The 25,370-nt window shown below is 40.3% G+C and overlaps 1 protein-coding gene across 2 annotated transcripts; it reads right to left on the bottom strand.

Annotated features, from left to right (window-relative positions):
- Positions 1 to 24,512, bottom strand: ASPN (asporin). Of its 2 annotated transcripts, XM_016208976.2 has the most exons (9): positions 24,274 to 24,512; positions 16,565 to 16,843; positions 13,814 to 13,926; positions 9,677 to 9,890; positions 8,329 to 8,439; positions 4,264 to 4,357; positions 3,479 to 3,617; positions 1,150 to 1,353; positions 1 to 708 (listed from the first exon to the last, which is right to left on the bottom strand). In XM_016208976.2, the coding sequence occupies exons 2-8, from the start codon at positions 16,812 to 16,814 to the stop codon at positions 1,156 to 1,158; spliced, it is 1,119 nt and encodes a 372-aa protein (XP_016064462.1). In that variant the 5' UTR covers positions 16,815 to 16,843; positions 24,274 to 24,512; the 3' UTR covers positions 1 to 708; positions 1,150 to 1,155. The 2 variants fall into 2 exon arrangements, with proteins under 2 accessions (XP_016064462.1, XP_016064461.1); XM_016208975.2 differs by having other exon boundaries at positions 5 to 1,353; positions 24,274 to 24,511.
- Between the last annotated feature and the right edge of the window lie 858 nt (positions 24,513 to 25,370).

Raw genomic sequence — 25,370 nt, 5'->3', positions numbered from 1 at the left:
TTATAAATATATAAACTAGAGTTTTCTGAAAAATGGTTCCTGGGTGGGAGAAGAAAAATTAAGCCGAAGCACAAATGTTTGATTTCAAACCAATATTTTAATGTTTTCCTGATTTTCTAGTTTCACTTATGTTGAATGCCAGTAAAAAATACATAAAGCACTCTTAAGTTTTATTTAGAGCTTCTAGTTTCTGTGTGTTTTATTTAATGCTCTGCCTATTTAGTTATACCAGGTGTGTTTTTCAGAATTATCCAGTCTGTGCATATTTGAGGGCACAATTTGGTGTAGAATTTAGAGTGACCAGGCTCTTCCAACCAAGGCCTTACAGAGGAACATCTTGAAAATATTCCTTAGCGTTGAGGTGACAATGTTATATAACCTAACAATTGACATACTGTTAACAGCTTATAATAACTGTGATAATAAGAAAGCATGAGTTACAGATTTTATGTAAACACTCACTATGCATTTTATAGAGGTTTTATAATTGAGTAATAATTAAAAAAGAAAAGCATGTGCTATATAGCTCAAATACCAGCTCTTGTGAACAACATCTGTCGATTGGTGATAAACACTTACTGAAGAATTTTATTATAAAGGGCTACTTTTAAACATAAAGACAGTGAGGCTCTGAGATGTGAGAATTTGAATAGGAGTATATCACCATGCGTCAGCATTGTTAGGAATATCACAGTGCTGCCCGAGTTCCTAAAGAAAGAACAGGAATAGTTTACTGTATGCTTCGTATCACTGCCCTTGTCAGTTTTGTTTTTTTAATTGCAAATGAAAGCACAGATTTTGCTAAGTTAAGCATTCCATTTACAGTACAGTTCTGTTTAACTGATAACAAAGTATTAAATACTGAATGTCTTTTTTTTTTTTTTGAGAAAGAATATTCAAGCATGAGATTTATGCAAAATCATTTGTATGCAAAAGAAAATTGCAGTTGATGCTTGTTTCTCTTAATCCTGCTGTATCAGTAGTTTTGCAAAATTCTGATGAAATTTTTTGTCCTAAAGTAAATCACTGGTTGTACCACATGGGGATAGATTTTTGCTTCTGAGCATAATACCACTGTTCTTAATAGAGTTCAGGTATCCCAAATGTAACAATTTTTAAATTTTATATTAAATGGATATTATTAATTACCAGTCACTACTTTCTGAAGTTCCCAAGCTGAACACTCATTCTACTTAAAACACAACGAAATGTTGCAGGTTGTACTTCCCTGTACTTCATTGGGTTGCCGAATAAACTTATTGCACTGTATAAAGATTTCTTCATCTTTGGCACTGTTGGGCAGAAGTCATTCACTCCCACTTTCGTAATTGAATTAGAATGAAGGAAGATTATCTGTTGTAGTAGGAAAGGAATGGATTTAGAATACACAGTAAATGTAAAAAGAAGATTCTCTATTTATAGTTCATGGGTTTATTTTACACTGATTTCTATGTATTTCACTTAAAATACATGTACTCATTTATGATGGTAAATAATTTAACAGCTCAGGTTCATATGCTATATACAGACGTATTGTGTGTGTGAATGAAGTGTGCTGTGGACTCATGCACACCACCTGCTCAGCACCACTCCTTTTCAAGACACAGCTGTAGGCGTGTGTGCGTGCCTGTGTGCGTGTGTGGTCTCTTCATTGCCACATGTACAGTACTGTGTTTTAAAAGTGTTAGAAATGAGCAGAAGAATGGAATGGAATGGAATTAGACCTGCAATATAAATGTGAAGAATTGTTAACATTTTCTGTGATCAAGGGAGAGAAGTGGAGAGCTGCTTTTTTGTAAGCTTTTTTATAGAAAACAAACTTATCGACATCTTAAATACGTATCTGTAATATGTCATCAATAGTTGAATCTTTATTTTCACTAGTGAACAAAATACAATTTTATAGGCTGTCTATATGTCTTTAAATTATTACTCTGTGGACAAAATGGAAATTTCCCTTCATTCCCTTTAACATCTCTTTAAATTCCTTCTTTGGTCTTTTTTTGGCAACTGAGATTTCTGTGAAGTAAAAACAACCTATTAACCGACCAGAAAGCATTTTGGCATATAAAAATGTAGGACCATTTTGGTTCTGGCTGTTATCTAGATTCTGCCTTTACGTCTTGGTGAGATTGATCTGAGCCAGTTACAAGAACTCTAGGCATTACTAAAACCTTTAAGTTTGGTGTTGGAGTCTCCTGTGCCCTCTGTTGTGGGGATTTTGTGACAGATGCTTTCTGGAATTCCTTTGCATTTCCTGCAGCTCAGTGTCAGCTCAAGGGGTAGTTCACAGCACTGGCCTTGTTGGGAGTAGGAAACAATGCTGGGCATGGGTCTGTTTGCTTTGTGGACATTCACTGAATTGTGCCGTTATGACTTGTGTTCTTTGTGTTACAATTCTATTTTATTATTATTATTTTTTAATGCTAGCAAGAGTATGGGTAGATTTAAGAGCTTCCAGAATCTGGGATCAGAGTTGTGGAGTTAAGTATGTAAAGATGGGACAGCTGGAGAGAGGAGAGGCTCAGATCCTGCTCATGCTTGCTCCTTAACAATAGACGTGTAAATGTGGCATTTGAAAAAGTCAAAGCAAAAGTTGTAGCCTTGAGATGAAAGATGAACACCCACGTATGGCATGTCCATATTGATGGCTTGTATCTCAAAGGAGTGTAGTTAACAAAACTTGCTTATAGATAAATAGGAAAGAAATCTAGAGGCAAGTAGCTCAAAGCCCAGCTTTGTTCTCAGTATGTTTTTGCTTCTTGGAAGATGAGAACATTCTACAGCAAGGAAGGCATATGAGAAAAAGGGAGTAAAGTGAGAGGGGGTTAAGTAGGGATTCTTAATTTGATGTCCGTAGATGAGAATCAGGGAGATTTGTGATACTTTCAAAATTGTGTGCAAAATATTGTCTTCATTTTTGTTCTTGGGAAGATCTTTATGCGATTATCCAAGGACTCTCTGGCCCCTCCCAGGTAAGTCAGGAGTTGCCAAATTAGAGAGAAAAGATTTCTAATAATGAAGAGCAAAAAATGTGAACCTATGATGTTCTAAATACTGACTTTTGATTTTATATTCTGGCCTGAATTTTTAAAAAAGCATACACACTTCTAGTCTAGCACCACATTGGTAATGAAAATACCTAGGACCTCGTCTGCACGGTCTGCCTTCATGAAATGTTTTCAGAGTGAAAGGATATGTGAGCCTACTTGGTTTCCTCCTGACCAGTCCTGCCTTTGTGTAGCCACTGCCACCCCAGTACCTCTGCTGCAGTGGCCTTAGCAGTTTCAGTAGGAAAAAGGGAAGGGTGGAAATGGGTGCCTGAGTGTTTTAGCTGATGTTTCTGTAGAAACCTTTCTCCTAATGCTCTCCTACTTTACCCTTGCTACTTGCTTGGTCTTTGCTTTAGGTATAATAGGTTGCATAAAAAGAAAGAAGAGTACTAATATCTACAAAACACACAAGTAGAATGTTTTACCTGGAGGTATTTCAACTCCTGTAATCCTGAAGGGATTTTTTTTAGTTTATTGTTTTCCAAGTGTATTTCTCTTATTCGTGGTATGTTAGCAAGACTCCCATTTTCGATTTCTGTGATTCTGTTGTTTCCTAGGCCCAGCCTAAAAATGATACAAAATTCATCAACTGTTAAGCAGATGGTGTGATACAGTTAGCTGAAAACACAACTGAGTTAGAAATATAAACATGTCCTGTTTATATTTGTGGTCGGAGAAAGGTATTTCATGGTTTTATTTGACAACCATGGTTTTATTTAATAGCCCTCTCATCCAGTGTCAGAAAATCCTTTATGTAACCTGTATTTTAAGAAAGGTACATTTGATAAATGTCTTGTGCCCTGGACAGCTTGGCCTGCACACCAGAGGGTCATGGGTTTGATTCCAGCCAAGGGCATGTTCCAGGTTTGATCCCCAGGTCGAGGCACATGCAGGTGGCAACCAGTTGATGTCTCTCTCTCTCCTGTCTCTCTCCCCCTTCCCTCTCCCACACACTCTAAAAATCAGTGGAAAAAATATCCTCACTTCTTGGGTAAGGATTAAAAAAAATCAGGAAAAGAAAAGTGTTTACACCCTGTTGGGTGGCCTTGTTCATCGTCAAGGCAGACGAACACAGTCCTTCCGTCTCCCCTCACATGCCCCGCAGCAACAGGGTCCTTTCGCTTAGGTCTCTGTATGCCTCCGGGGAATGTCATTAATGTCTTCATCATGTAGGCTACTACTTGTAAGTAAGGATTTGGGGAACTTTTACCTTTGCAGATCTTTGTATCGTTTAAAATCCTCGAGTTCCACAGTTGAAATTTTATTGTAATCTAAATGAAGCTCTAATAAAGTTGACGGTAGTTCTAATAAGGAAAGAAATGTATGTTAGATCAAGTAAGGTCAAGCCCCATTGATTATTTACTTGTTAAGTTTCACATTATAGACTCAGGTAATTTTTTAGGACTCTGCTTTTTAAGTACTTTTTATTATGAAGAATCTCAAACATATGCAAAAATGGAAGCTAGTATTTTGAATCATCCTGCTCTTGCCAAGCTTCAACAGTCCTCTTGATTTCCCCAGTCTTGTTTTATCTCCCCCGTTAGTTATTGGTTATTATTATTGTTTCATCTACCCCACTGTTAAAGATTATTGGTTTTTGGGGTGACGGTTAGTGAAATTAAATCGGTTTCAACTGTACAATTCTATAATACAACATCTGTGTATTGTATCGTGTGCTCACCACCCAAAGTCAAGTCTCCTCCATCACCACTTACTTACCTCTACCCTCTTCTACCTTCCCCCACCCCCTTCCCTCTGGTAGTCACCACATTGTTGTCCTTGCCTATTAGTTTTTTTGCTTGTTTGTTTTTGCTTAATCCCCTCACCTTTTTCATCCAGCCCCCCAACCTCCCTTCCCTGATTATTGATTATTAAAATTAGTTTATTTGTTTTTACTTATTCACTTGTTTTTTTGCTGATGTATTTAAAATTAAATTATATACATAATCATATTTTACCTGTACAGTCTTCAGTAGATGTCTCTAACTCATAAAGTCATCTTCTATTTATATAACCAATATCACATCTAACAGAATTAGTAACAATTATTTACTATCATCTAATACTCATTTCCCTGATGATCTCAAATACATTGTTGATTTGTTCAAGTCAGGATCCCAGTAAAGTTTACAGAGAACATTTATTTGGTTCTTAAAATATGTTCTCCTATTACATTCTCCCTCCATTTCTCCCTCTTCTGTTGCTTTGTTTCAAATATTGATTTGTTTGAGATACCCATATGTGGTAGTTTATCATGGTCCTCTAGCCCCCTTATTTCTAGCAGTTAGATTTAGAGGCAGGCCAGATTACACTCAGAAGGATCACTCTTCCACCTGATGGTCTTCTCACTCATTGATGACATTAGGAATGGGAACATGATGATTTCCCTGATTTTGTCATTCTTTAGGCATTTATTAGGTAGAATTCTTCTCTAAAAAATTTTTCTTCATTAATTAGTTACTCTGTAATGTACTTTTACAGAAAAGCAGCATTAATGCTTGATTCTTTCAAGAAATGAATTAGTGCAATGCCCAGAGGTGCCAGTGAATTTTTTAAAAATATCATTATGAACACGTGGGATTTTACTCTGTCTGATACATTTGGTTCACTGCAGTATTTGTCCTTTTCAGTTAGTAGTAGTTTCTGCGTAAATGAAGAGAAACATCTCTTAACTGCTTCCTGTGCAAGCGCCACCTGGCGCGTGCCCTGTGAGTGTTTGCGCCTTCTGTTCCTGACCCTGTGTGCTCTGACCCCAGCCCTCCCCAGATTAATTGAAGCTGGAACGTAAGGGAGTAACCAGAAAAGTCAGTCAGACTTTATTTGATTAGTCCTATGTTGGACCTTGTATTATTTGTAATACTTAATATTAAAAATGTAAGGTATTATTTGTCAACCAAAGGTTCTAGGTAGCAAGCTGAGAAAAGAATTATATTTTTCAACTCTTGCTGAAACATTTCCTTCCTATATTAGTGGTAAAGAGTGATGAAGGTGATCGAAGCATCTTTATAAATATCAGTATTCTTCATGGCTGAGTTTATGTTAATTCTGGAGTCTATTTTGAATCATGCGTACAAAACTGATAGGAAAGTTTCAGAGCGTGCCAGCCTGTTCTACAGCATGTCAGAGCAAGTCAGAGGAGAGAGAGATCTGTTCATGTTGAGGAGTCAGGGAAACTCCTGCGGTTTGCAGAGTTTGAAGGGACTTCTCCCCAGGGCCTGGAGAAGGTAGAAAGTGAGCAAAGGTATGAATTTGGGTAGCAGTCGTTGACTGCCAACAACTACCTGCATACTTTGATACAGACATTTTTCTTCCTGCCCTGCTCCAGACACGCCCCTCCTCACCCCACTCCATACTGTTATGAAGTAGAGTTTTCCAATCGAATAGGAAGGAAACGTGTCTCACTCTCTTCTTGTTACCTTGTCAGGTCTGGTGAGGGCTCTGGTCCTAGTTCATCCTGCCACAGGGGGTGGTAATGGTTGAATTATAACATTTAGGCAGTCAGCCTTAATATTTTAATTTTTTTTTAGTTGATTTTAGAGAGAGGAAGGGGGGAGGAGAGAGAAACATCGACCTGTTGCCCCACCCACCCATGCATTCATTGGTTTTTTCTTGTATGTGCACTGACCAGAGATGGAACTTACAACCTTGGCATATCGGGACAATGCTTTAACCAACCGAGCTACCCAGCCAGGGCTAGCCTTAACATGTTAGCAAATAAGTTACAAAACAAAAAACTTAACTGGAGTTTTAATATCCTAGGGACCTCGAAGGAGTAAGTTGAGAGATTTTATTCCAGTTTAAATTGGAATCTTCCTTTAGGCTTTGGAAAAATTTTGAGAAGTTAAACCTTCATTTTAAAGATGCACTTTGAAACTTGAAGAGAATTGCAGTCAGTATGTTTTGCATTGTAGAAAAGTGCTGGTGCAAATCTAAAGAGCAGGGGCAGTTTCCGGTTGTTGGAGCCACACCCTCCTTCAGCACCTCCTCTCCTCAGCCTCCCCGCCTGCCGTCCTGCCCTCTGCTTGTTCCCTCTTACCCTGTGTTAGCTTCCAGCATATGGAAGGAATTTTATGTATTTAACTTGTTAGATAGAGTGTAGTTTTGTTGTTCTTAAAGATGAGAAGGTAAATATGTGTAAAATTTTAGAAAAAGTCACCTCCTTGAATGCTGAATTAAGGTGGGTCTTTAATTGTGTAGTTCTGAATTAAACTGAATTTTTTCTGTATAAAAAATTTTCCCCTTTTACAGGTAAATTTAGATGATTTTTCTTCTATGCAAAAGATCATTACTTTAATAATAGCTGCCCTGCTGTATTTTTTAAATGATAAGTTTATGTTTTATTAATTTTCTGGATGAGATGGGTGGTAGAAAAAGGTTTATGGTGAAGTTGCTGCTTTTACTGTGGATGCTGAAAGGCAGAGCCATGTGGGAGAAAAACATGTCATTAACCCTAGGGCTTATTTCTGATCCAGGTAGTTGGCATAGCAGAGAGGGAGAATGCCCTTCCTTGTCAGGGAGGAGGAAGGCAAGAATGATCATGGGTCCTGAGGAGGGTAATCCTCTCCAGATGATCACCAGACTAGGAGCGTGGAGTAATGCAGTGGCAAATTGGTCCAGTGGCAAACTTAAGAAGCATTTTACTTGGAGGCGCCAGCTTCAGGTCGCATGATAGTGTGGTACTCATTCTGGTAACAGTTATGTCACAAGAGGGTATTTCCCAGGTCCCCAACCTTGTCCTCAGGCCTTTCTGTGCATTGACTCATTATCTGCACAGTGACCCTGTGGGCACAAACGAGCACCGTGCCCAAGTTTGTACTCATCCCTGCCAGAGCCAGTCTGTCCCGGCCAGGCCGCACGGGGCCACCCTGCAAACCACAGCTGCGCGCCTGGGGCGGGAGTCTGTCGCCCTGTGCATTTTCCTCTGCTTTCTTTCCTACAGAATTCTCACCTCTAACAGGTACTTTACATGATGACAAAGTATAGGTGAGTAAATATCAGGAAAGAAACAGAAAATTAGACATTTATTTCTTCTTAATGTTTGTTACTCACTGGGGAAAAGAAGATTCTTGTTTCTTACTGACCAAAAAAAAAGGACTACCTATGGCTCTTTATGGTGTTCATGAGAAAACACTCAATTTCACACTACACTGACCAGATACACTGGTAAAAAGGATTTTAATTACGGTGTGGTTTTTACAGTGTATACAGTTTACAACATTACATTTAATTACCATTTAAGGTTGGCATTAAAAAAATACTTAAAGTTAACACAAACCTTTAGGAATTGAGGTCAGTTTTGCTTCTGCAATTCTGATATGGAAGACTGTCACCCCTTCAAATGCCCCTGGCTCGATCCCGTTACTCTCAAGAGGGTTTGCACTCATTTCTGTGGGGAGATAACATAATTTAGTAAATGTGTGGTATAAGAAGGAAGGAGCATTGCTAGACTGCTTCACTCAGTCTCTCTGTTTCTGTGTCTCACTCCTTATCTTTCTGTCGGTCTCAGAAAAAGATTGCTTTGTATTACGTAGGTTGGAATATAATATAATAACAGATTTGCCATTTTGCTTTAAATCAATAACTTATTCTCTTCCAACTGTAAGCATGATTAAAGACTAACTGTAGTAATATTACTTTAGAAAAATCACCCTTGATGTAATTCAAAATATTTGTGTTTGCCAGTGTACATTAGTTTGTTACCTAAACTTTTAAAATTATAAGTCAATTATAAATTGTTACTTGATAAACAGAAAAATAACTGAGGAAATGCCAGTAAGTGAGACTATTTGGTAAGTGCCAGGCACTTGGCTGAATTAAATAAGTAAATAAATGAATGAGAATATTGTTCAGGAATTTTGAATGGATAGTGAATGGGGAGATGGCATAGGTATTCCATGGGTGTTAGAAGAAAAATAGGGTGGGCCCTGGCTGGTTTGGCTCAGTGGTTAGAGCGTTGGCCTGTGGACTGAAGGGTCCCAGGTTTGACTCCAGCCAAAGGCACGTACCTCGGTGACAGGCTCAGTCCCTGGCCCCTGTCGGGGGGTGTGTGGGAGGCAGCCAATCAATGTTCCTCCCCCTCCCCCCTTCCTCCCCCCTCCCCCTCTCCTCCCCCTCCCCCCCTTTGAAAAGCAATGGAAAAAAAATATTCTCAGGCGAAGATTAAAATAAAAATAAAAATAGGGTGGAATTTAAAACATGACAAAACGTTCCTTAGCTCAATCTTAAAGCAGATAACGAAAAGTTAACGTCTACATTCCAGACAGTATCTAAATGAATTTCCTATCCTGTATTTGAGTAGTTTATATAATACATTAAAAAGACTACCTTTACATATATAACAGATTTTACCAGTTAGGGGGCAATCAGGAAACAGAAGCACGCTAGGTATTTAAGAGAGGAGTCTTGAGAGTTTATGTGTGTTTGTATATATTACAAAAGGCCTCTTTCAGTGCTTTAAATTTTAATATTTTAATTGATTTATAAATGGCCTATCTAGATAAAGAATATTAGATTCAAAAAATTTTTTTTAAATTATCAGTCTTGAAAGTTAATGATGATAAAAATCTCTGCCTCTGTGTATTACTTATAATTTCTTAATATCTCATTTATTTGCAAAAACTTACCCAGAACATGTAAAGCATTCATTCCTTTGAATGCTCCCTTTTGTATTTTCTTAACTTTATTATTATGAATTCTGAGTTCTGCTAATGATTTGGGAAGATTAAGTGGTATTTCATTTAGTTGATTGTGGGACAGATATAATCTTCTCAACTTCTTTGTGGTTTGAAAGGCTTTTGGATGAATCTTTGTTAGCTTGTTGTTGTTCAGGATCAAAGCCTAGATGAAGCATAGAAAGTTACACCACATTAGGGCATGGGTTGATTTACCAGTTCTATAGTGGTCAGTCACTCATGGCAATATATGCAAGTTACATCATTTTCTGTACTTGATTAACAGTGTAAATAATTCCTCAGCCCAATATCAACTAAATATATTTTACTCACTACTGAATTGGAACAGTGCAAAGCTTTAATGATTGGTTTTGTGTCTTTGGTTTATCTTTTAGTAGGTGATGTATTCACTGGTTGAGGACCCCTCCAGTTTCCACTGCCCTTTATGGAAGTGGTTGATGGTATTATCTTTATATTACCTTAAAATCTGTTCACTTTACAAAATTAAGTTTAACCTCACTTTCATGTTTCCTAATGTTTACCATTTTTCCTAGAATATAGACCTGTCCCAGTAAACTCCTACAAAGTGCCCTCAGACATATTTAAGACCTTGGGGACACAGTGGTGGGTCCTGAGGAATGACTCAGCCTTTTCTCAGTTCTGTGGTTATTTCTCAGTGTGACCTGGCAGCAGCCTTTAGCGGAGACACCAGCTGAGAGTAAAAGAACTTGTAGCATAGTGGCTCTGCCAGCCTCTTTGTGCCCAACCCCTTCGCACCCTGTGGAGGGTGCTGGCTGCTGCTCTCGGTCCCCTGGGATATCGGAGCTTCAGAATCAAAACTGGGAAGGCGCTTGGCCGCCAGGCTTGTCTCTCACCCTAGTCGTTATTTCCTCTTCAGAATGGACAATGGCTTAGGCCTTGTTTCACGCCCAGGGTTTGCAGCGGTGTCTCCCCAGGGCGGTGGCAGGTGGTTTAACATTTCTTAGGGCTTCTCTCCCTCTCTGCTAATTTAGGCCCTCTCATTCTCTCAGGGCAGCTCTGATTCCTTCCATGCATTTTGTCCCTGGTCCCATTCCGCAACAATCTTCCATAGTTCCCAGACTGAGTTAATATGCCTTTCTGGTGCTATTCCTGTGGTTGGTATTGCACAGAAGAAATACCAATAAATGCTTTGTCAGTTAAACTCCCTTTATTATGTTCACTTATTTCCGTGTCGGCCCTTTTATTGCTCTTCTTTCAGACATAACAGTACTGTTAAGTTTTTACCTGGGAAAAGTTGGGCCTAGGAGAACAGATGAAACTGCAGTTGCTACCAAATGGTAAAATGTGCTCCTTTCTGAATGTGTGATGCCAGTTAAGAGTTTGTTCTCTTTTCCTTTGGTTATGGTGAAATGTGGGGCCAGGCCAGGGGAGGTAACAACTTGATGAACCTTTCTCAACCCCATGAGGTCAATTTTGCAAAATTATTTCTTTCCTTAGTGCTGAGGAAATGGGCACAGTGAAGAAAAGTGACTTGCCCCTGTCTGGCCCATCCTCACTGCCCTCCACACTTTGCTCTCCTGTGTGTACACTTCCTGCCGTCCGCCAGCCACTGTAGGAGCCCTGAGGGAATGTGTGCCTCCCTTAGATCCATCCATCCTTGTCTCATCCCCCTCTCTGGTTGAGACAAGCAGTTGTCAGAGCTTCATAAAAGGATTTATAAGTAGTATAAAATGGGCTCAGAGTTTTTATATAGTGCCATCAAATGCTGCCCAGCAAGTTAGGTGAGCAGATTGTCTCCAGTACACCGTACTTTCAGTGTTGGCTTTTACATGATAATTCCAAAAATGGTAGCCACAGAGCCCAGACAGTGCAGTTCTGGGTAAGGCCAGAGGATGAGAAAAGTACAGCCTGTTAGAAGTAGGCCACTACGAGGATGTGGCTGTAACAACAGGCTGAGTGGACTTTGTGTGTGCAGTGATCTCACTCTTCCTCAGTGTTACATTGTCCTCTGTGTAAGAATCACAGCGCTGAACAAGCAGCTGAAACATAATATAGAGAATTCACAGAATATCTAAAAACATTTAAATTTTATTTAAAGGTAGGTACAGATGGTACTATAATTAAATAAATGTTTTGAAATATACAGTGTGCCCACAATTCAAGTATAAAGTATATTCTTTAAAAAGTACTTTACTACATTGGCCAGTCTGGAAACAGGCTGATGGCAATAATAGTTAATGGTTGGGTGCTGAGCACCTTGCATGTATGCACTCATCTAGTCTAAATAACTATTCTGAATTCCATGCTGTTGTTATACCCCTTTTACAACTGAAGAAGGTTAGGCTCAGAGAGGTAAGCCACCTTCCCAGTGTAAACTTCTGGTGGAGCCAAGATTTGAGCCCAGTTCTGCCTGGCTGTAGAATGCTCACCTCCAATACAGTGCCACATAGAAACTGATGAAAAGAAAATTAAGGAGGCCTAAGACGGCTCTTGTCATCTTTTTTATTCTTATTGCTCAATGATTAACAGGGGTACATGTGGGGTAAGTCCCTGGAATACTCCTAAAATGTAATAAACAATGCTATGACAAATTAAAAACTTTTTATGGTTTTGGTATTAGATGTGATGTTAATTGCTCTTGTGGTAGTATAGCTGAATGTAGGTCGAAGACATGGTAGAAGCATTCACAGGCTGTATTTCCAACTCATGAGGGTGGAATACTGGCCTTGCTATTCTCCAAAAGTTTCTGTGTCTGAAGTTAGTACAGTAGACTAGATGGATCCTCAGTGGAATCCATCGTGCCATTTTTCTGATTGTTTTAATATTTAAGTGAGGGCTCAGTTATACGATATAAATATATGCTCTTCCAGTTTCTCTGCCTCTCTCTCTTGTGTCTCTCTCTTATATATGGAAACTATGGTGTATATGAAACTTAACCAAATCTCAGCTCTCTGCATGGGACATTTGAAAGAAGGGAGTGATCAAGGCCTCACAAGCCCAGATGCCTGGAAGTGCAGAGAAGAGAATGACTTTGCAGGGAGGCTGACTTGGCTTTTTTTGGGTGCCATCCCTTACAGGCAGGCTTGGTGTGAGGACTGAGCAAGAGAGCCTAGTAAAGAGCATCCCTCGTGGTGCCTAGAACATGATCAGCCTGATTGTTCTTAGTCATCGTGCTGACTCACAGGTGCTGGTTTGCATAATGAGACTCAATAGTCCTCCTTTCCTGCTGCTGGGACGCATCGTAGGCTCCACGCACTGACCCAGGGGTAACAGGTAGGCAGGGTGGCCTCAAATCTTTTAGCTAAGGGAAGAGAGCAGGTCTGCTTGGGTGGCAGCAAGAGACATGTGGTTTTGGTGCCTCTACCTTGTCCTCTGCAACTTCCCTGCAGTTGACAGGCTTTGCATTTTTTCTCTCCAGCACAGTGTGAGAATGTGGAAAATGGCCTGGAAGAGCTGTATTGGCTGAATACTATGCTGAGGGGAAGAGATGATACCCCATGCCTGTGACAGTATGGAGTCAGGCTCTCCCCTAAACTGAATTGCAATTAAATTAGAAATTTTACTTGCTAAAACCTAGAGTCTCAAAATATTAAAAAGAGAAATAAAAATCTTATAAATCTTAGAAAATGAAAATATTCGATACAGTAAAGAAATTTTTTTTTCACCTTTAAAGGTCTAGGAAAAAAGCCATGCAAATATATATTGTCAGATATATTGCATGTGCTACTGCTAGACATTTCTGGTGCCTTAAGGTAAATCAGTTGGTTTCGGTAAGGATTTTCTTAGCACTGTATGTTAATGAGTTCCTGTAAATAATCATAACCTTATTCTTTTTAGTGTATAGTGCTGTGATTACCTAAACAGATCATAAGCTCATTTAAGGACAATTTACTTAATTCTTAGCCCACTGCCTTTCACCTGGCTGTTTATAGTAAACATCAGTTGAATTAAATCTATAATTTTTCATTAACTAGAACATGCTGAGTAGCAGGCTTTTTGTCGTTCACACAGAAAAGTAAGACTGGTTTACATAAACACAACACAGTTATTTTAGCATTGATAGAGATTTTTGCTTAAATATTTGAAAATATGAGCACATATTCTTACATAAAGTGAAGTGAGTCCTTTAAAATCATTTTCTTTGATTTCCTTAATTTTATTGTTTTGAAGGTCAACCATTCGAGTATCCAATGGAATGTTGCTTGGGACAGAGGACAAACCTGAGAAATAAACAAAAGTTACATATACCCTATGTGCTGAAGAGGAGATGCTAATACCTTAGAAATGTTCATTGTTGTTAGAAGTACATGGTTACCATTAAGTAACAGATGACTTATCATGTAACACATGACAAAAATACTGTTCTTTGGAAAGGCCTAGAGACCTTTCCCAGTAATTTATTTTTACAAGGTGTCTGGCTGGGCCTGGCTGTCACTGTGGGACTGATGCCAGGCGACCTGGAATAGAGGGCCCTTCAGCACGCCACCGTGACTGCAGGAAAGGGTCCAGCGGCTGCTGTGTGCCCTTCCGGCTGAGGAACATTGCTGCTTGTTGCAAATTTTCAATCTGTTGTGGTACTAAATTGGAACCTGTGGGTTTTGATCATTTTAAGAATGATCTTCTTTGTGTAGGTACTCAATAAATGTTAATTAAATTATTTTTCCCTCTTGGAATCAAAAACAAAAAAGAGCAGAAAATCACCAGGAGCTGTACCTGGTGCATATCTTCCTTTCTTTGCTATTCCTAGATGGCCGAACATGACTGTCCCTGCTGGTCCTCAGATTTTCCATACAGTAGTTACGCTCGATGAGCATGGGGTCCTGTATTTTCCCAATATTTTATTGTTCAAATGTAACATAGAAAAGCTGACAGAATTTTACAGCGGAAATCCATATTCTCTTTGTACCATCATCATTTTACTATACTGTCTGTCATCTCATCTTCTATGCATTTTAAAGTGAGCTTCAGGTGCTGGTGCACTTTTGGCGGAGCCCTCCTTACTCCTGAAGAGTAGAGTTCTGTTAACAGCCCCAGTGGAGGAATTCAGCCTCTGAATATTGGAACTGTCAGCCTGTCACTCCACAGCCTTCCCTCCAACCTTTAAGACTAACAGCCCTTTTAAGAACTTGGACCATAGATGGGAAAAGAGAAAGGGGTTAGTAACTTGATGGGCTAACAAGGTAGCGGTTTTGTTAGGAAGCCCTGCAGAAGGGCCTGGTGACACAGACTGACAAGCTCTCCCCCTCTACTCCTGATGACACTGGGAGCTCTGAAAAGAATCTCATTCCTCAGGGAGAAAGAGCCACAAGTACCCAAGCTCTTTCCATTGTCTGTGGTCACAGGGAGGTGTGAGAGGTGTCAGTTAAAGGCATGTGCCAGTACAGGTTTTTATTTGGTAAGCTAAATATTCAGGAACACACTGTTTGCAGCCAACTGCCTGTCTTGAGTAGTGTGGTTTTTCTCAGTTCTTTGGTGGCAGTCGTGCACTGGAGCAGAGCAATGCAGTGTTCCTCCCGCTTTCCCATAGGGGCAGATGACCTGCTGGGGAGTGAGGGTGCGGCCTCAGCTAAGGACAGCTGTGCTGAAGACTGGTATCTCCTCAGTCACAGCCTACCCTGAGCCAGCCCAGTTTATGGCCAGCTCTGTTAGAGTTCACACGGCATTTTTGTTTTGTTTTACCAAGTGTTTCCACATACCACAACTCTTTAGGCTAAGGTTAGAGTTGTGTTTCTTGCCTGGGTGCAGCTTACAAATGACAGTACATCCTGATGTTTCCTAACTGTAACCGTCTCTCACAGCAGGTCTGTCTCAGCCTCTGCACTTCTCCTTCCTGCTGCTCTTCCCACACTCATCCTGCATGTGCTTCTAGACTAGCTTTTCTCAAATATTACTTCAGCTTATCACCTTATCACCTCTTTTCCACAACAGTGCCAAAGGTAAAGCTTAAAAACCATTTTTTCCTAACCTAAATATTCCATAAGACTTTCCCACTGATTCTAGCTCATAGTCTTTCTCTGAATGCTTTCTGTTCACCTTTGTCATTTGTCCCTTAATAGCACACTGTACTAAAGTCTCCAGAGTGGGTTGTAACAAGCTTTGACTCGCGCCATAGATTCTGGAGCAGTAGGCAGTGAGTCTAAACTTTTCAGAGGCACCGTGTATGCATAAGCACTCTGCAAGTGGTCCTCGTGGGCCTCCAGCCCCTACATGGGGGTGGGGTGCAGACCTTGTCTTCCTACAGTGTGGCGCATTTGAGTCACCCCCTCATTTGGAAATAGCTAAATACAGCAACTCTTGATGTAAATTTCCATCACACCCTCTTTTTGAGCAGGGCGTGAATGTGCCCTTCTGTTTGAGAACACCTTCACTAAAGTATTAAAAAAATAAAATATTCAGCAGAGAATTACACATTTTTAACAGACTTTAGAAAGTAATTTAGTTCAACCACTTCTTGTCTAGACAGTTCTAAATTCAAATCACTGAAAACAAGTAGAGAATTGTCTTTAAAATGTATAGGTTAGAGACTTCAAATTCTATAACCTATTTATTGTCCTGGACAGTTGATTAATTGTGTTATTGTAGAATTTTACTAGAAAGCCTGATCTCAACCTTCTGACATCCTAAGATAAAGAAACTATAGTAACATCCATTCTTTCTGAGGGAAATGAAATCAAAGCACTTTGGTTCAAATTTGGGAAGAGAAGGAAATGTTCTATATATGAAATTTTCATTGTTTTCCTCTGATTTTCTGGATATTCAAAATAAGCTTGCATGTTCTGTGTGGTTTGTTATTACATTTTCCAAAAATTCAACTGTTAGAATGGCATTATACCCCAAAGCACGGTGACATGTTCTTACCTAGATCAGAACAGTGCACCACTCTTGAGTAGCACTGGCATCCGAATGGACATGTTGGGAACAGATCGAATGGGAAAAAGGGGTTAATTGGCTCTCTTGTTGGAAAAAGAGAGTTGTCAGCATCAGTGTCATCATCATCTTCACCTTCCATGTCCTTCAGCATCATGTTCTTCAGGGTCATGTATGAAGGGCCAAAGAAGGGTTTGGCAGAGCACACAGCCAAGAAAACTAGGAGCAAACACTCCCTCATGTTGTCTTGTGTATAGGACGAGTCTGTGACTAAATAGATAGTGAAGATTAAGTTAACAGTTAGACATACAATTCTGCACCTGTGCATTTCTTAGAAGTGTCATTCTTGTCCATTGCTAGTGTGAGAGTAAATTTATATAATGTTTTGGAAAGCAATTCAGCAGTATGTATTACAAACTTTAAAAAGATCCTTGTTTTTCATATGGTAATTACATTTTTTTGGAATCGAATCTCAGGAAATAATTCTAATGTGCATAAAGATTTTCATCATAGAATTATATATGATAGCAAAAAATTAAAGATAATGCTATGATTAAAGGGAAATAGTAAAATGAAATAAGGTATATTCCTGAAATACTTTGTAACCCATAAGATACTTGCATAGATGTTTTAAAATATGAAATATTATTTTTTGAAATGAAAAATATGAAAAATCTATACATACCAAACAAACAAAAACCCTGACACAAATAAACCTAATTGATGATAATCTCTGGGTGGTAGAATGATGGCTTCTGTGTCTTTTTTTTTAAATTTTTATAATGAGCAATAATTACAACTTTAAAAAAAAAAAAACATTTTTAGAGAGAGAGAAAGGGAGCAGGGGAGAGAGGGAAGCATCAATGTGAGAGCAACACGTCGATCAGCTTCCACCTGCATGCCCCTCCCTGGGGATCAGGGATAGAGCCCGCAGTTCGGGCAGGTGACCGGGAATCGAAACAGCAACTTTTCAGTGCACAGGATGATGCCCAACCAACGGAGCCGCGCCAGCCAGGGCAGTTAGTACAACTTTTATACTTCGGAAACTAATGAGTATTTTTAAGATAAAACATGATTATCATAGCTGACTGTTCCCCATTCCTTCCATTGCCTTAATGTCTACGCCACTTTCAAAGAAAAATCCTCACGTCCCCTTGGCACAACATCTGGAAGTTTTCTTTAAACAGCCCTCTCCTCCCCAAGCTCACTTTCAGATTTGGTCACTTTTTCCACAGTGTCATTTGGGTTTCTTTCGTCTAATCTGTTCCATTGTCTAATACCTGATCCAAAGCATCTAGTTCCAGACTGTTCTTTCTTACTCATCTTTCCACTGCGTACTGTTTATTTTGGGTGGGGGTCAGTTGTATTTTTTAAAGCTCACACAAAGCTGGAATGTATGAGTGATAACCTTCTGAGTATGGATTTGTTGTTAATATGATTGTAGATATTCCTACAGATGTGTTTACTTATCATGATGTCTTAACCATCACCTGTGAAACATACATTCTTTGTAATTTTCAAAAATTAAAAGCATTATGAAATCATCCAAAATAGATATATGCCAGTCTTCCCTCACTCACCCAGATGTCCCTTAGCCAGGCCACCCAGCAATGCCACTGGCCTGTCATGCCCGAGCACCAGACAGCGCCGTGGCTGTCTGGCTTCCAGAAGCAGTCCTCTGGCCCGGCCTTTGAAAGACCTGGCCCCCGAGTCCTAGAGTCATGCAAGCTGCTTATAATTTCCCAGAACCCCAAATCAGCTTTAACATCTTTTTCTGGACTTAGGAATCAGAAGTGAATTAATTAAATTAAAACATTCATTTATATGTGATATATCTTCTAATCACCAGAGGAAGGTTAACGTTACTTAATTCTTAGAAATCTAAATGGCAGCTTGAACATTTTGCACGCCCTGGCCCCTGTGATAACCCACACTCAGTTGTGCTAGGAAAGAGGAGATTATAGGACATGTCAGAATGGCTATAGCTTTTTATATTTTAATAATCCTATTCTGAAGTCCCACTTCAGAACTCTGCTGTATTATGGAAGTATCAATTACAAATTTATTCTAGATGCATCTCTTACATTAATCAGGAGGAGTGGGATGTGCAGAGAGCTTCAGTGGCTTCCCCAAGGCCACACAACCAAAGAAAATTAGAACCTGAGTTAGAGTTCATGTATCCCAACCCATTTTCTGATTCAGCCTACGTGGAGCCCTCTACTTTTATCCCAAAGTCTAGTGGCCTCCCAGGCACATTCTGTCATTTGTTCCTCTCCAGTCAGTCTGCACATTGTTTCCTGGTAAACACGTGTACAGAAAGGGGCTCACTCACAGCTTGGGCTGGGAGAGCGGAAGTAGTTGTGTGGTCAGAGTCCTATGGTACAGAGAGAGACTGTGCCGGCAACTCAAAGCCCAGCAGCTTCGGTCAGCTGTCCCAGAGGACAAACAGGTTAGTGCTCTGTATCCCTGGGATCCTGGCGTGGGTGGCTGGGTAACTGGGCTTCTTTTCTGATATCAGTTTGTCTCTGGCACATTATTTCTGTTTCTTGGCTGCCTGCCTGACTCTTACCCATTATGTTTCTTGACCTTAGGCTTCTTTGTGGTTCCTGGCTCCTTAATGCTTGGTCCACAACTTTGCCTTGATCTCCAAAACTCTCAGCTAATTCCCTTCTTCGTCCTTAGCTAAACCAAAGCTTATCCCTGTTTCCAGTTTATTCTTTAACATTGTTTGCATTGCATCTGTGTCTTCTGGGGCCATAGCTGCCCTGACCTTGTCTGACCTTGGCATAGAAGCTGCTGAATGAAATGCCATTTCAGATCCTGTCTGTGGCTTTGTTTGAGGTTGCTGGAGCTTTTCAGTGGGCCTCTCTCAGGTACCCGCTGTGTACCAGGCACAGTGCTGGGATGTAGGATCCGTGACGCAGAGCATGTCTGAGCACTCCTGATGTAGATCCCCTCCCTGTCCTCCTCCCTGTTCAGAAAACAGAACCACAGCCCCCACATACTCCTCTCAGGAAAGTGGGATTGTTGTCAAAGTTAGTACTTGGTCAGGTGAATTAATAGAAAAACTAAAAAATACATGTCCAAGTTAGTAAATAGAACTAAACTGCACATAGGCCGTGCTGTGTATACTGTGGCTCAGGCAGTGGGGAGGAGTCTCCAGATGTGTGGTTCTCAGACCCTGAAAGTAAAATTTTTCACCATAAGCCTGTATACTCTTCAAAAACCCTCAGCCTGCTATTTGAGTGGAAATGAAGACATTTATAAAAGATAAATGCACTTGAAAAAAGAGATTGACGTAGGAGCACAGGCCTGATAAAGAGGGACAGTGGGATTGTGAGTAAAGGATTGTGTTGCATTCTGAGTGTTTAAAACCATCCCGTCAACGAAGTGGTCTTTGCCCTGGTCCCCTGTACTGCTCCTTCTCCCCCCCTTTCCACAGCGTTAGACAGTACAATTAAAGGTCCCACACCTGTGCCCCCGAAAGTCCAAGAACAGTGCCCACCGGGGAAGTTATTTGGGGCCACAATTTCTAGAGTGCTACCCTCATTTATTCTGATCCTTGAGAGTTTGGTTAAAAAAAATTTGTTTTTGAGTTGGTTGGTTGGTTGGTTAGTTGTTTGGGTTTCAGTATTTTGTTTTTTGTTAATCCTAACCCAAGGATATTTTTTCCATTGATTTTTAGAGAGAGTGAGAGAGGGAGGGAGGGATGGAGTAGGGAGAGAAAGAAACATGGATGTGAGAGAGACACATCGATTGGTTGCCTCTTGCACGCACCCCTACCGGGGCTGGGAACAAACTTACAACCCAAGTATATGGCCTTGACCAGGAATTGAACCCACGACCGTTTGGTGCCTGGGCCAATGATCTAACCACTGAGCAACATCAGCCAGGGTGAGCTTTAGTATTTTCTTATAGAGATATAAGGGCTATAGTTTCCCAATCTAGAGCAGAGAACTCAATACTTAATATACCTGAAATAGACCTAAGAAAACCATAGAACTTTTTTTTTAATATATCTTTATTGATTTCAGAGAGAGGAAAGGAGAGGGAGGGAGGGAGGGAGGGAGGGAGGGAGGGAGGGAGGGAGAGAGAAACATCAATGATGAGAGAGTCATCGATTGAGCCCACAACCTGGGCATGTGCCCTGACCGGGAATTGAACCCCGATCTCCTGGATCCTAGGTTGACGCTCAATGGCTGAGCCACGCCCAGCCGGGCAAAAACCATAGAACTTTTAAAAATACATGTCAGAGGAATGTGTTAGCCAAAGTAGGAAACCAGGAACACGTAGGCTTTCCCTGTGGCCTTCACTCCTGCAAACCCCATCTTCCGCTTCCTGCTGCGGTCATGCCCTGTGACCTAGGAGGACCTGGGCACGGGGTGTAGGCTAGGATGAAGAGCAGAGTAGGTGTGAGCGACACGGAGGGACACTGGTGTGAGGAGCAGAGCTGGGAGGACACAGAGAAGCCAGGCACACGGGTAAAGGAGAGGAAAGGAGCCGGGCGTGGGAGGGAGGGGTGGTTTCTCTTCCATGTCCCCTCTGCAGGGCTGCTGACCAGCTCACCCACGGGTCAGCCGTGTTCTCCCTTCCTTTCTCCCTTCCACGCTCTCCTCTCTTACAGCGACTGTTCTGAGACCTCCCTGCCTTCAGTGAGGTGCAGACTGGCCTGCTCACTTGGACAGTGGTGCACTGGTGGTAGTCCAGCAGCTTCTCAGCCGCTAGTGGGGGGCAGCCGCCTGGCATGCCCTCCGGGCCCTGCGTGGCGAGTGAGAGAGGAAACCTGCGGAAGCAGGAAATGCCATCCAGGTGGAACTTCCTCCTAGTGCTGGAGGTTCTTCCAGAATGTCTGGACAGATAGTGCGTCCAGTCTGCCGGCAGGACTTCAGTGAGAGGACCCCGGGAGCAGATCTGTGGTTGATAGGAAATTCTTTCTAGTGAAACCAGAAGTGCCTCTCGCACATTGTTCTGTCTTTACTAGTCCTGTCTTCTGTTAGCCGTGTGAGGTTAATCTTATGTTTTTGTATTCTCATACCGTGATTGCATGAGGAATTCACCATTTACACCCTTGATCTGAGATGATAAAGACCTGATAAAGTGCAAGTGATTGTAGACCCCAAACCTGACCTTACTCTATTTTAGCAAATTTTTTTTTATCAGTAGAAAAATATCGAATGTCCAGGGGGGAATACCACATAATAATGTTTTTTCCCCTATTATTCAGAAAGAATATAGAGAATATTATTTCTCATTTAAAATGATGTGACTTATTGTTGTCTTATTTTAAGTTTTGCGTTTATTAATATGGCCCAAACTAATATTAGTTTTGGAGGTATTTATATTGTGTTATTTATAAAACTAAAAATATTCAAGTTTTGTTCTCAGGAAGACTCAGTATTTTCCCACTATAGACTAGTTTGGCCAGAGTTTTGTTTCTTTTTTTTTTTTTTAAGTTGTTAATTTTATTAAACCTCAGTTCTTTTTTCTTTTTTTAAAAATATATCTTAGTGATTTCAGAGAGAAGTAGGGAGAGAGAGAGAGAAACATCAGTGATGAGAGAGTTGTCATTGATCGGCTGCCGCCTGCACGCCCCTGACTGGGGATTGAGCCCACAACCTGGACATGTCCCCTGACTGGGAATCAAACCCTGATCTCCTGGATCCTAGGTCGATGCTCAACCGCTGAGCCACGCCCGGCCGGGCTGGCCAGAGTTTCTTACTCATGGAGAACTTTGGATTTTGGTTTCAAGTTTCCCTTGATCAGAATATTATTTGGAATATTATTTCTGTACTGCTGCTGTTATTAATTGAACCATGGCAATTAGAGACGTTCCTCCCATTGCCCTCTCTTGACGTCTGAAGAAGCTGAGGCCAGCCTTCTCACTCCTGCACTGCCTACCCTACTGCATGGCTTTCTCCAAGTCTTAATCCCACGGTGACTTCCAGATAGTAACCAAGTTGTCCTCAGAGAGGTCGGGGTGAGAAGTTTGCCCAGGTTCTCAGAACTGGAAATGTAGCTAAGAGTGTCTTTCTGCATTTGCAAAGGCAGGCTCCTGTTTCCCACTTCAGTGTTCCACACACTTGGAATGGAAAATTTGCCTAAGTGAAATGGTATTTCCTGTTAGACACTATTATTAGGAAAATCAGTCACTGCTTTTAAATCTCATGCTTGGCAACTTTTCCCGTGGCTGAAATGTTTCTGTCAGTTCATAAGTGCCAGTAGTAGTTTTCAGTCTATAAATGTTATGTAACATATTCTGTTTTCACGGACGGAATCCAGACTAAATTCAGGTGTAACCAAGCAGGGCCTTGTAAGCGGGCAGGCAAGTTAAACGTCCAAATGTGCATTTGGAAACTTACTCACAGTACCTTTTGGTCATGGAAACAGATACTTGTATAGACTATACTTTCCTTAAAGAAACAGTTAGCTTTACCTTAGAAGTATAAATAACATCTGATTAAAGAACTTGGAGGCTGCTTTTCCTTTCATACCACTTTTGTGCATCAGTGTTTCAGTGCTGTCTGGCAGCCTAGCTGTTGTCTTAACAAGCACAAACTCCTCCCTCTTCATTTCTCTGCCGTTTCCAATAGTGCCTTAGGACTCGTGCTTAGAAAAGTAATCAATTTTGTCTTAAATCTCAGATCAGGTATCAAATATTCTGTTATATTTTTCATATGCAGTAGTTAGTTGTAATAGAGACTGCACATCCCCTCATCTCCCCACCACTGTGCAAGGCTGCTAAGTACTGGAAACAAAGATACCAAGATGCTTTGCATAAGTGTGGGCTTCTGATTTATTCATTTAAGTACTTTATTTTTAGAAAGATGTAGACCCCTCAAGTTTTTTTGTGACTTAATCCTACACAGATGGCCACGTTCCTGGTTGTCACACCTCTGAGTAGGTTCACAAGAAAGAATGCTCTACTCTGTTTAAATTATGAGAAAGTAGAATATCAAACACATTGTTTACCTTTTTTAATCTAAGATTTAATACAAAATTAACTTTGGGATGGGACAAAGGAAATCTTTGTTTTAAATTCTGACTTCATGGAGTTGGTGAAAAGAAGTTTCTAATTTTTTATGTTGAATATAGAGCTAAACTGTTGCTGATCTTTATTCTTTCTTGGAATTATATGGATTCTGTTTCATGTGTATAGTGCCATTTCATTACCTGGAAAGCACTTACCATAGGAAAATAGGAACATTCAAATGTGTAAGTAAAGATGACATTTGAATGGTTCATATATTTTAAATACATTAGAAAATATCATAGTTTTACATTTCAAAAGAAATATTTACTGTTTTATTTAATGTATTTGTGATATTCTTATATTTGTGAACATCCTTATCATTAATTATTAAGGCAATATTATTTTCCTAAAAGAAGATACAGATATTTGTTTAAATGATTTTTAAATCAACCATGTTAGCATTTATGGTAAAGTATCATGACAGGTTTCCACTTAGCTCTAAAAAAGTCACAATTATATTAAAAATAAATTCATTCTATTTAAAACAAAAAGCTAGAGTAATGTTAAGTTGTTATGTAATTAAGTAATGATATTTAAGAAATTATACAGATAAACTTTAAACTTTATCCTATAATTTACAACAATTTATGTTAATAATATTACTGTCCCCTTAGAATTGACTATAAGATAATTGTATACTGGTTCCTGAAAAAAACACATGAAAACATACCTTGTAAGAAGAGAGTAAGTCCTCATGAAAGTAGGATTTTCCACCATGTACTACTTATCTGCAATGTCAGTGTTCCCAGGTACTGTTTAAGGAGAAAGGAGGAGCTGTCACATTTACAAGAAGCACTCCCTCAGCAGAGCCTGTGTGGCTGCACCCTGGGTGACACTGGAATGAGCTGCTCCCACAGATTAGTCCATGTTAGTACTGAGAAGCAAGATTAAAACTTGTTACTGCTCATGTGTTTTCCATCACTGTTTGTATTGTAGCCAAGACTTCTAGCTAAACGAGACGTCTACTGGAAGATCCTGAAGAAAAAAGAGCTCTTAATAATACATGGCAGCTGGCCATTGAAAGCGCAGGGAGAGTCATTCAAGAAATACCTGATTTGAAAAAATACTTTATGAAACTCTTAAATGAATGAATACTTATAAATTACAAATTTAAAAATTGCCCTATGTAGACCAACAGAATATGTATCAATCTTGGTAAAGAATACGAACACTATTGAAATGTAAACCCCAACTCCAGTGCATCTGAGAAAGGAACCACACGGTTATTTTCCCCTGATGGCTGAAGCTGCTACATCAAGCATACTTCCCAAGATTCTCTTTAAAAGGGTTTAACCCTGCTATAGGCATGTCAGGGCAACTGTAGGCCAGGCCCTGTGTAATGCCCCTGTCCCAGCCTACAGGCTCGGATACTGGCATAGATGCCTGGATCCAGGTGATACCTGCTTTGATTTTTCCTGTTCAAGAGAATATCAGCTGTGACCACACAGGTTTTAGGGAGGACTTGGGAGCAGAAACACTCCACTGTCTCAGCAGAAGGGAATTGTTAGCACACCTTTCCCACTTACCCCAAGAAAATGCCCAGTTCCTACATAAAATAGGCCTCATCCTTCGATTCGAGAGGGGACATTGTCCTGCATCACCAGTGCCAGTGATGCCAGTGGGTCTTCCCGGAGCACAGGCTTTGGGGCCAGCCTGTTGGCAAAGCATGTTTCCAGTCAGGTGGCAGAGTTTGTTCTGCGTAAAGATTCTGACAATCCTTTCCCTCCACTCAGAGAAATGGCAGTCACAACCATAGAGAGAGAGCAC

This window comes from Miniopterus natalensis, chromosome 12 (genome assembly GCF_054644295.1).
Source record: "Miniopterus natalensis isolate mMinNat1 chromosome 12, mMinNat1.hap1, whole genome shotgun sequence".
Lineage (NCBI taxonomy): Eukaryota > Metazoa > Chordata > Mammalia > Chiroptera > Miniopteridae > Miniopterus > Miniopterus natalensis.
This window is presented reverse-complemented; position numbering and strand designations above follow the sequence as displayed.

Excerpts from the sequence above, each read along its gene's own strand:
- ASPN (XM_016208976.2), bottom strand. The coding sequence starts at position 16,814 with ATGAGGGAGTGTTTGCTCCTAGTTTTCTTGGCTGTGTGCTCTGCCAAA. Across the intron at positions 8,440-9,676 it reads GAATGCTTTACATGTTCTGG|AAATGAGTGCAAACCCTCTT; the intron begins GTAAGTTTTTGC and ends ATCTCCCCACAG. Across the intron at positions 3,618-4,263 it reads CGATACAAAGATCTGCAAAG|GCTGGGCCTAGGAAACAACA; the intron begins GTAAAAGTTCCC and ends TATCATTTTTAG.